This window comes from Arvicanthis niloticus, chromosome 9, assembly GCF_011762505.2.
Source record: "Arvicanthis niloticus isolate mArvNil1 chromosome 9, mArvNil1.pat.X, whole genome shotgun sequence".
Lineage (NCBI taxonomy): Eukaryota > Metazoa > Chordata > Mammalia > Rodentia > Muridae > Arvicanthis > Arvicanthis niloticus.
In genome coordinates, this window is record NC_047666.1 from 69,573,788 (window position 1) to 69,586,466 (window position 12,679).

General features: G+C 34.9%; 1 protein-coding gene and 1 pseudogene across 1 annotated transcript; one reads left to right on the forward strand and one right to left on the reverse strand.

Moving 5' to 3' along the window:
* Positions 1-3,910: 3,910 nt before the first annotated feature.
* Positions 3,911-4,861, forward strand: LOC117714649 (taste receptor type 2 member 109-like). Its single transcript, XM_034511208.1, has one exon. The coding sequence runs from the start codon at positions 3,911-3,913 to the stop codon at positions 4,859-4,861; it is 951 nt and encodes a 316-aa protein (XP_034367099.1).
* A 2,215-nt stretch (positions 4,862-7,076) lies between these two features.
* Positions 7,077-7,476, reverse strand: LOC117715771 (small ribosomal subunit protein uS19 pseudogene; annotated as a pseudogene).
* Positions 7,477-12,679: the final 5,203 nt, after the last annotated feature.

Below are 12,679 nucleotides of genomic sequence, written 5' to 3' on the forward strand. Positions count from 1 at the left end.
AGATCAACATGTTGGAGCATTTCCTTTCCAGATGATTCAGTTGTCCTGAGCCTGTTGGAATTTGCTTAGCTTGTTAGATACTCTTTTAATGTAAAAAAATAAAATTGATTGAAATATACACATAAAATTATAATTACTGCCATACTTATTTTGGCATGGAGAAATAAATAAAATCATAGCTGATTAAACTTTCTGTGAATTTTTGAATTTTGTGTAATCAGTCTATCAAGTAGTCATAAATAAAAATTTAAATAACATACAATTAATTATAGATAAAACAGATACTTTAACACTGCCTTTAGAGTAGGTGATGGCACTTTTCTCTGAGGCACTTTCTTTTTAAGAAAATTCTCGAATATTGACAGATTATTAACAAACAGTAAAGTTTATCATTTCCAATGCACTGTATTCTGGAGTTGGAATTCAAGCTGATTTTTAATCTTATTTTGTAGATGAAATGTTAGAATAATGCTGTGTGCTGCTCTCAACTTAAAGATTCCTCCCCAGGATCTGCTGTTTTTCAGGAGTAAACTATATGATTCCAAGTCAGAAGGAAAGTTATCAGGATGTGATTCAATATACTTCTTCCTTTAATGTCTTAGATTAGTTACAAAGGGCTATAGTAGTATTATTGATGAGAAGGGATAGAATTTGGATGCTCACAATTTCAATTTCCAAAAGCACTTTAAATATTATACATTTTAGCAAAAAGCATTTTTATTAAGATCATTCATTTTTGACTCCAAATTATACTATCATCTTCTGGGCTGTTCTTCAGAGAAAATCTTTTCTGAAACAAGAAAATGAATGTTATCTTATTTAAGGTGTATTCACACATTAAAGGTGGCATTGGGATTGTAATTTGCACAGTGGGTGGAGTTTGGAATCTTGCTGCTAAAAGTGATAGATATTTTCCCATCATTTTTTATACTGCATTATACCATTATTGAAGTTCAGAATTCATGAATGGGAAATTCTTTACTAAGCCACAGCAAATTTTCTTTTCTGAAGAATGTTGTACAATTTACTTTAGGAGTGATTTTCTTCAGAGACAGGTGGCTACTGGATCCAGAGATCTTTATTATTTTGTTCAACAGGGAAGAAAAAAAACTATTTGGGAAAAAATGTTCCCAGTGGCTATGAACTGCTAAAAATTTATTTTAAAAAAATCAGTAAAATAATGAGAAAATATTTGTGATTGGTGTTATTAGAACAGAATGCCAAGAAGTGAAATAAAGGGAAATAAAACTGTGTATTAGCAGTAGTGTGTGCACATGAAGGGCAATGAGTAAAACCATGCTTAAATCTCACAAAGATACTCTGTACCTTTTGTTCGCAAATTAATGGAAAGAAAACCCACAGTTGTCTTTTAAATGTCAATAAATTATCCATTAAAAAGTTAAAAATCCTAGGTATTGTGAAGAGCTCCATGCAGGTGAGTGTAATTCTTGCTGCAAATCTGAGACCTGAGGCTTTTCTGAAAGCCTATGAAGTCTCCCTATTAGTACTCGTTCCACTCAGCTCCACCTCCTGTCCTGTTTCTATTTTGTTCTCTTCATACTTGGCCTCATTTGCTATCTGGAAGGTTCTAAGTCACAGGAAACATCCTGCCTCTACAATGAAGGTATGTGTGTTTTTTCATTTATAGATATTTTCTTGATATGTGCCATACCTGTCTGTTATTCCTCTTTATAGAACTTACCACCAAAAGATGGAGACTTCTGTGTCTTCAAATTGTTTACTTTTTTTTCCTGCAGTATTGCTTCAGGGACTGAAAGCAGTATTAGAGACTTTAAATCACTGCATCTTATTCTTTGCTATCTACACTATATTTGGCAACCATCCCTTAATTTGTCAAATTATGTTCTATATTGCTCTTTAGGTACTGATTTAAGACTATATCAAAGTGTACTTTCTTTATGTTTCCCAGCATGTTTCACAGATTTCTGCTTTGGTAACAAGCAGTTATGTTTACAGTGTAGATACTACAAGAACTTTATTGGAGTGGTGGCTACAGTCGGATGGTGTTTGTTGCTAATGGAAGAATATGTTATAATGTTCAAAAGAGGGGCCAAGAATAAATAGGTGTCTTATGTTGTGGATAAGCTAATCTTATTATAATAAGATTATAATAATATTATAATCTTATTATCTTATTAGTCCTATTATATCAGGTAACATGGAAAGCTCATAATAAACATGACCTGAGCAACTTGGACAATGCTGAGCCAGATTTATGTGCACATAATATTGGCCAATGTATATATATTATAGAAAAAATTAAAAATTATTTTAATCTCGATAAATACATACTTACAGTTGAGCACTTATAGATGTATATATGCATATAAGATAATGATGAAATATTGCGTTTGCTACTTAATATTGGAAGATCCTCATGACACTGTTACAGAGATAAGAATATGAGAGTTAAGGACATCATATCATAAGGTCTGTGATATTTGCTGTACTTATAAAACCTTAGAGAGAAGACAGACCCATATTTGTTTATATTTTGTTTTTCATATACTTGATAATTTCTTTTTGTTCCTTTTTTTATTGGATGTTTTATTTACACTTCAGATGCCATCCCCTTTCCCCATTCCCCCACTTAGAAAACCCCTATCCCATTGCCCCTTTTCCTTTTTGCACTTATACATTTTTTTAAAAATGTTAATCAAAGGCTTTATAAGTTTGGTATTGCTCAATCAGAAGTGTAACCCACTACCCAACCTAGATATATCAACTATCTTTGACTGGTGGAGATACATGAACATCTGCCTCCCTGTCTCCCCCCTCTTTCTCTCTCTCATCACCTAGCTTCTCCTCTCCTTCTTCTCCTCCTCTTCTTACTCCTTCTCTTCCTCTCAGTACTCCTCCCACTTTAGCTCCTCCTACATATCACCCTTCCTGTTAAAATGAAACTTTTCTCTCAAAATACAATTAGAGCATAATTATGCCAATTTGTACCAGTGAGGTACAAGATAGTCCTAATACCCAGTCCATCATTTTGTTGACTAACCAGAACCTCTGTCATCTATCCTAACTAAAACACTTAGTTCTGAACCTGGCTTTTTCCTTGGCTTTAGGATGAATGTCAGCTGATGACCATCCACTCAAATCTTTTCTCTCAAGGTAAATATCCAGGATTGGCTATGAGACTATAAGTTTTCAACCCAGTCAGAAATCCAGAATGACTGAGTTAACTATAACTGTGGGAAGCACAAAGCATAGCTTCTAAAACTTAGCCAATTTATAGAGACAGCCACTAGACAAGAATTGCCTCTTTCCTTCTACAGACAAGTTACTGTCCAGAAAAGGACACACTTGCAGAATAGTCGACTGATTATATCTGCCTAGACAGAGTAATCAGCCCTTAATAATTCTGCAGCACTAACGACTGTCAGATGATCCTGGGCCAGAAGGCGAAAGAACAGATGCTCCAACATTTTGTAGTACAGGCAGTGTCCAGGTGTTCAGAGGTCTCTATAAATTGGCTAAGTTGTACTTGATAATTTCTAAAAGTATCTCCCACAGAAGACAAAATACATAGATTGATGCAAATATAGGTAAGTGATGAAGCTCATGTGCTTTCCCTTGCACAAAAACATTGAAGTTTCCAATCATTTCTTCATCTTTGTCTAGAAATACTACAGAATATGTGTGTGAGCAAAGCATTTCTGGTCCAACTCTCCAGAGCTGTATGAGAAGACACATTTTCATGGAAAGATCTTCAGAATGCATAACTGTAATCCCTTCATGTTTGTTTCTTTATTAGTGTGTGTGGCAGAGTTAAGCATAAATATTTTATGAGAATCAACTCAGAAATAGTCTAAAATATTTAAACTTTCATGTTAAAATTAGCACTTCAAATGAATATACTTGTAAATCTTTAGAACTAATACATAAAATGGAGTATTTGTTGAAGAGAATACTTGCTATCTCCCAGAATATACTTCAAATCATTTTATTCATTGAATTAATTATTGGAATTATAGGAAATGGATCCATAGTCTTGATGCACTGCATAGATTGGGTTAAAAGAAAAAAAATGTCATTAGTTAATCAAATCCTCACCGCTTTGGCAACTTCCAGAATTTGTCTCCTCTGGTTTGTTCTAATACATTCCCTAATTACCTTACTGGATGCAGATTTAGCTACTAATAGAATGATGCCATATTTCATTAGTAATCTATGGACTATAGCTAACCATATCAGCATCTGGCTTGCCACATGCCTCAGTGTCTTTTATTTTTTTAAGATAGCCAATTTTTCTAACTCTCCTTTTCTTTATCTAAAGTGGAGAGTTAAAAAAGTTGTTTCACTTATATTACTGGTATCTCTGGTCCTCTTATTTTCAAATATTTTACTAGTTAACTTTGGAATTAACATGTGTGTAAATGAATATCATCAAATAAACATGTCATACAGCTTTGTTTCTTATTACCATGCAAATTGTCAAAGGCATGTGTTATGCCTTCACATTATTTTCTTGTCTGTCCCCTTCGTTTTGTCCCTGTCAACTTTTCTCCTGCTCATCTTCTCCCTATGGACACATCACAAGAAGATGCTGGAGTGTGTTCAAGGATACAGAGATGCCAGAACCATGGGCCACTTCAAAGCCTTGCAAACTGTGATTGCCTTTCTGCTACTATACTCCATTTTTATCCTGTCTCTGTTACTACGACTTTGGAAACATGAATTACTGAAGAAACCTCTTTTTATTTTATTTTGTCATATTGTATATATAGCTTTTCCTTCATTTCATACATATGTCTTGATTCTGCGAGACAGGAAGCTGAGACAGGCCTCTCTGTGTGTGTTATGGTGGCTGAAATGCAGGTCAAATTATGTGGAATAAAATTTCTTTGTGTTTTTATTTTCAACTTTGAAATATTATTTGATCTTGACTGCATGAATTTGATGCCTTATTTGCAACAACCACTAATTAAAGCTATTATTAAATTACCAAGTTGTGTGCAAGATTATTTCTTAATACCTTTATCCAAAATGACCTGTTAATATACCACTAAAACATAAATATATCAAAATTATATAAATTTTGTATCAACCATTAATCACGAAGGTTTTGAGTTATGACCTCTATCATATGTGTTGTTATTTATAATAAAATGATTTAAAAGCATATGATTGAAACCATATAATATATGTGAATAAATCTTAAGATAAGAAATGTGCATTATAATATAGAATTATAAATATGTGGGAATAAAGGTAGTTTATTAAATACAGAGCTCAATTTGGAAATACTTTGGCCAATTCTTTGGAGCCATGAGGCTCCTGTGTTTTAGTTACTGCATACTTGTTATTACTTTTATTACCAATCATCTAAAACATTTTCATAATTATTAAGACAATGTAATTTTCATTTCTATGTGCAAAGTATATTATTTTAGTGAAAGTAATATAATCTATTTTATTTTAACATATAATTATAAGAAATACAATATTATTATAATTCTAAAATATTAATTTGAAATTGTTAATTTTATATTTCTAATATTACAGATACTTATTATCATGTGACATATGTTATTGATGACCCTAAAATCATCCATAGCAAAACTTCAAATGTATACCTGTTCTTACTATTTGTTACATGCAGTTTCCACGATAAGAACTTATTATATTTCTGGGTTCTGGGAATTAAATGCATGGTAGAAAAGTGTTTTACTACTGAGTCACATCCCTAAGAGTAATCCTAAGTGTCTCTCCCATGATCCATCTGTGTTCTCACACATGAATTCTGCTGGTTTTCACATGATTGCTCCAGGATACAACAGAACATAAAATATCGGTAGAAGGTGAGAGTAACGTCTTTCAGTAGAGGGAACACACCAACAAATTCATACAAAAAACAAAAAGACATCCCCGGTTAGAATTGTTCACAGATAAACATTGCATAGACTGTGTATTTTGTTGCTTAAAACAAATATTCTTGCCCACCAAATGCAAAACAGTTTCAAGGTAAGATGAAAAAGTCATAGACTCCTGTTAATCTCAATGTGTGTATTTGATTTACCTATTATTGACATTTAATGGAGAATATGGCTCTTAATTCTTTAATATCTACAGTGAAGGAAAAATTTTAGAGCCTCCACTTTCTATTCCTGATAAAATACAATTTTCAATATACACCAGAAGATACATGGGAGTCTTATAAACTAAGTTCTATGTACTTCAATTATTGAGCTATAATTCCTAGAGGTAGACACATCTGTATTAAATTTCCTTCATAGCCATGTGACTGGTGGTTAGTGAAGAGTCTGACTCCATGATAGTGGAGAGTTGGAATATTCTAAATTCAGAGCCAAATTATCTTGATCTTTTTTTAGTCCTCTGGGTAGCCATTGAAATATTGTCACATTGCTCCTAATCTGATTATTTTATTATTAGCATATAAAAATTTTTGAACTTGTTAATGTAAATACCAGCTATGTATGCATGTATATATGTTAATAATGATTTACAGAACAATTTTGTACTAGTAATAATGGCATTATTATAGAAGGTTTTGTATTAGCCATTTTCTTACAGCTTTAATGAGACATCATGGCAATATTATGGAAAAAGAGATACTGATGAAGAAGATATAACAGCATATTTTATTAAGGTAGATTCTTCTTTCAGAGTAAAAATCTATTACTAAAATAACCAACACAATTTTAACTAAAACCTAATAGAATTCAGGAGCATCTATAGAGTACTTTGTTAATACTGAAGAGTTAAACTTTTAATTACTGAAGAAGACTTCTCTTCTGTTAACATGAGCAATGTGCTTGGTAAAAAATTTTGGGTAATAACTGAATATAAACAAGGAAATTTCTGTCTGAGGATCACTTAGAAAACTACGGAATAAAATTTCATGTCTTTATTTCTTTAGAGCTTTTTCTTCCTTCTTTCTTTCTTACCTCCCACCCTACATCCCTCGACCTTTCTTTCTTCCTTCCTTCCTTCCTTCCTTCCTTCCTTCCTTCCTTCCTTCCTTCCTTCCCTTCCTTCCTCTCTCTCTCTCTCTCTCTCTCTCTCTCTCTCTCTCTCTCCTACATGAGTCTTCATTGGCCATGGATACTATTTGAGGGGGATGAAGGGGAGGAGTGAGTAGCACAAAGCCCAGGCTAGCCATGCTTCACACACTTTTGGATGATGGAGAAATCACCAAGGTAATGGCTGATCATCACTGGCTTGATATGCACTTGTTTGAAGGGCTAGCTGTTGTACACAACCACCATGTTTCCTGCCTCCTCAGTTAGAATGATGATGTCCCCAAAGTGAGTCTTTGGGACCTCTGGCTTTTCCATGTATGAAGCCTCCTTCACATTTCACAAGTGCTTGAGTAGTAAGTCTGCTTCCAACACAGGTGATGGTTCAGGATATGTCCAGCAGTTGGTCCAGGTCCATGCCATGGTAGGTGAACTTGCTGAAGGTCCACTTCCTGTGCTCTACTTCAGTCATTTTGGTGGCTTCTCAAAAAAAGAGGTATTTTATTTTACATATAGGGATGTTTTGTTTACATGAACTTCTATGCATTGTTTGCATGCACAGTGCCTGCATATGTCAGAAGAGGGCATTGGACTCTTTAAATTTGGCAATTAAACCTGTGGCTTCTGAAAAAGAAACCACTGAGCCATCTCTCTAGTCCCTTCCTTAGAACTTCTTTCAGAAAGCCAAATAAAATCTGTACAAAATTGTAGGAGGCAGAGGTGTATTTATTATCTGTATTATACAAGATTGCTTTTTATGGTAATTTGGAGAACAAAAGTTGAAAGATATTATCAGGAACACTCTACAGATCTTTTCCTTTAATCCTTTCCTCTAATGCAGTAATTTATAAAAGATTATCCTTGGTAATAATAAAGCATTCAAATCACCTGCAGGAGATCAGGTTTCATCTAGTAATTTAGACAGTTTTTCTACACTTTCCTTTCAATTTTTAACATTAGCTGACATCTATCCTTGATCAACTCAAAATGAGACAGATTATACAAAGTTAACAATGGAAAAACTATGAAAATAATGTATTCATTTGCAAGCTATCAAATGAGAAATGAATATTTCCTTTAGCACCTGCTGTGGAATATTCCAGCCTAAAGTATCCAGTCTGTGGGCAGGTATTCTGAGATGTCTGAGGGACAGTGTATCACATGCAAAAGCATTGAGCACTCTGCAGTTATTATGTGTTTTACTGCTTTTTTTTTCTGTTGAAAGACAGTAAAATGATCCTGAAAGTTCAGTGCTTATATAAAAACACAATGTTGATTGAATTTAAATTTGAAGATTAAAAATCATATCCATGGAGAGTACACACACACACACACACACACACACACACACACACACACTCACACAATCCTACAAGACTTGACTTAATAGCAAGCACCTTTCCCATCCAGACAGAGAGAAAGAGAGAGAGACAGAGACAGGGACAGAGACAGAGAAAGACACAGAGAGAAACAGAGACAGAAAGACAGAGACAGAGTCAAAACTGAGAGAAATAGAAATTTTTCTAAGGTCTTCATAGCACGAATTGGATCAGGAAATACTGTACCTCAGCTAGCTGAATTCATTGTTTTGCCTACCTCAAGAGCTACTTTATTTGAAGAAGTTAAGACATTTTTATGAAAATGTGATCAAATACATTTTACAGATAAAAAATTACAAAATTATTCTTATTATTCAATAAATGTCAACCATTATATCTCCCCTCAGTTCCACCATATTATGTTTGCTATAAAGAAGGTTAATTTTCTTACCTTAAATTTTCCTCCCTATTAAATGTGGGACATAAGCCTTCACATTTAAAAATCAGTAACAAGGACACTGTGTGACTTTTAGAGGAAACCAAACTGAATACATTTGTGTCTCTTTATACCTACTGTGATTTTTCCAAACAGGTTTATAATGGAGTAATTCCTAAAGATAGTCCTGAAAATACTTTAACTGTGTTTATTAAGAAAAGATGAATATACATGTGTTGGTATTTGATGCATTTATGAAAATCAACAGACATACTGCTAATACTTATATAAATGGTGTCAAGACGTTTCTTTTGAATTCTAAAGCCAACTGTATTTCACTAGCTTCTTATTCTGTTAACATCTTCTAAAATTAGGACTGGAGTGCAATTTTCAGCAGTCACACGAGTGCTCACAACTATTTATAGTTCTAGTTGCAGAGATTCTGACATCTCTACTGGTCTCTGAGGGCTCCAGGCATGTGTATAGTATATACACATATAGGCAAACAAAAAACTTGTGCCTATAGCATAATAAAATAATTTTTAAAAAGTTTTAGATTGCTGACATTCTGTAGTCATTTCTCCTAATCTTTTACATGAAATATGTTCTTAATAAAGTAGAAAACAATGTATACATGTGGTTTTCTTTAAAATAGTTGGTTTGTAGAAGGAAAGATACAACAAACAGGCAATGGCAAGTGGAAAGTGTGAGTGATTCAAATTGATTACAGATGATGTGAAGGTCATTTATTGGGTGAAATGAGACAGTGATTTAACTCAGAGACTGTTTGCATATTAACAAGTGTGTGCTTCTTACTTAGTAAGAGTAGTATTTTCCTTAGTTGGAGGTAAGACAAAAACAGCATTCTAATATTCAAAAATAACTTAGACAATAGGATTTATAATGAAAGGAGGAAACATGACAGTCTAAGAAAGTACAAAGAAATAAGTCAACCTAATTTAAAATTAACACTGTATTACTCATTATAACACCCAAAACACACCTGTTAACTTTGCACATATTTATTAATCATACTTCTGTGAGACATTATACAACATTTTTGCAAAACAGTCCTCTAGATAGCTTATCTCCTGCAGATCAAAAGCTCAGTCTTTTATTTTACTTATCAATCCATCAATTTTAAGTTTCTTTATGCATCAACAACCTGTGAATTCAGCCCCTTAAATCTTAGGAAACAGAAAGCCCACATTTTTTTTTTTTAACATCACAATATAACTCATAGATTTGACTGCCTCAGTTATGCACAGATTCTAAGCTAGCACAGTGGAACCCAGTCCTGAAATTACCATTTCTACCATACCTGGGCCTAACCTTTCTCTGTCCTAGCCTGATTTTGAACTCGAGAATTGGTCTACTTTTGTAAGCTTAAGTACAAAAACTCAGCTGGGTGGGATCTCCTGTAATCACAACTCCCTAAATCTCTACCTCCCTCCTTAGTATATTTCTGATAAATTGGCTCATAGTACAGCTGCCTCTGTTTCTTTAGCTTCATGAAGCTTCTCATGTAATTCACATTGCAACTTTATATTTTGCATAGTAGAGAAAATACATATTTTTGAACTCGTGTTTTTTTCAATTCTTTTTTATTAGATATTTTATTTACACTTCAGATACCATCCCCTTTCCCCATTCCCCCCTTAGAAAGCCCTTATCCCATGACCCCTTTTCCTTTTTGCACATATACATTTTTTAAATGCTAATCATAGGCTTTATGTTTGGTATTGCTCAAACAGAGGTGTAACCCACTACCCAACCTAGATATATCAACTGTCTTTGACTGGTGGAGATACATGAACATCAGCCTCCCTGTCCCCCCTCTTTCTCTCTTTCATCACCTAGCTTCTCCTCTCCTTCTTCTCCTCCTCTTCTTACTCCTTTTCTTCCTCTCAGTACTCCTCCCACTTTAGCTCCTCCTACATATCACCCTTCCTATTAAAATGAAACTTTTATCTCAAAATACAATTAGAGCATAATTATGCCAATTTGTACCAGTGAGGTACAAGATAGTCCTAATACCCAGTCCATCATTTTGTTGACTAACCAGAACCTCTGTTGTCTATCCTAACTAAAACACTTAGTTCTGAACCTGGCTTTTTCCTTGGCTTTAGGATGAATGTCAGCTGACGACCATCCACTCAAATCTTTTCTCTCAAGGTAAATATCCAGAATTGGCTATGAGGCTATAAGTTTTCAACCCCATCAGAAATCCAGAATGACTGAATTAACTATAATTGTGGGAAGCACAAAGCATAGCTTCTAAAACTTAGCCAATTTATAGAGACCTCTGAACACCTGGACACTGCCTGTACTACAAAATGTTGGAGCATCTGTTCTTCTGCCCAGGATCATCTGACAGACCTTAGTGCTGCAGAATTATTAAGGGCTGATTACTTTGTCTAGGCAGATATAATCAGTCGACTATTCTGCAAGTGTGTCCTTTTCTGGACAGTAATTTGTCTGTAGAAGGACAGAGACACTTCTTGTCTAGTGGCTGTCTCACCAAAACTGGAGTAACTCCAAAGATGCTCAATTTCTTCTTAGAATTCAATATAGGAAGCTGTCAGAAGCAGACAGGTCTCTAATCAAAATGAGCATTAATACAGAAATGTTTGTCATGTCAATTCTGTGGAATTCTGATGTTTTGAAAACCAACTATCCATGTAAGGTAATCTGGACTGTTGTCTGTTAACTCCACTCAGCTATTTCTAAATAAAACATAGAAAACACTCTAACAATAAACTCCAACCCATGAATTTGCTGTAGTCCCTTAACTCATAGGCTGACCATCTCAAATCAGTTTTAAAAAGTTAAAGAAGGACTGGGTCTAAGCCTTGTATTCCTAAGTGTGTTATACTGGTACAATGCCTATGAGGGTAACAATATTCATCTCACTCTTATATCAATAAGAAGCTCGTACCAATGAAAACCTTAAAATTTGTAATCAAAGTAAATTGGTGCCGTTTCAGAATTTATATCTTCATCTTGATACTAATTATACAGATTTCTACTAATAGAAATAAACCCTACCTAATCCTCTTTATTCCCACAAACCACTACTTTTCCCTAGAAAGACAGCCCAACATTTACCACCTTAGTCCCCAAGCCCAGGGAATAGGAATGCTGACTCTTCATTAGCTTCTTCAAGCTGACTATGGGCTTTGAGATATTAGAAGAGGAGTGGGGGGAAGAGCAAATTGATAAGCCTCTGATGCTGTGTCTTCACTGCCTCCAGATGGAATTCCAGGACCTCAGGGGTTTGAGCAGGTCTGCCCAGCTTGCTTGTTGAGTAGATACACCAAGGCTGATCATTCTGCAATATATAATTCTCAAAACAAATTTTAGTATCAAGATAGTTTTTTTTTAAACATTTTATTAAGGATGTTGGTTCTAACTGCTTTTCTTCCCCCCCTCTTTTATTGGATATTATATTTACATTTCAAATTTTATCCCCTTACCGCATTCCCCCCACCTCCCAGGAACACCTTATCCCATCCCCCCTCCTCCTGCTTCTATGAGGGTGTTTACTCATCTACCCCCCCAATCCCCCTCCCCACCCTCAGATTACCACCCCCACTCAGTGCTCAGCCTTCAAGGTACCATTGACCTCATCTCCCACCTATACCCAACAAGGCCATCCTCCCCTACATGTACAGCTGGAGTCATGTGGCTCTCCATATGTGCTCCTAGGCTGGTGGTTTAGTCCCTGGGGAGCTCTGGCTGGTTGCTATTGTTGCTTTCCTCATGAGGCCACAAACCCTTTAGGCTCTTTCGTTTTACTCTCTAATGTCTCCATTGGGAACATTTGATCAGATTAATGGTTAGCTGTGAGTATCCGCCTGTGGGTATGTCTGACTCTGGGGGACCTCTAAGGAGACAGTCTTATCAGGCTGCTGTCAGCT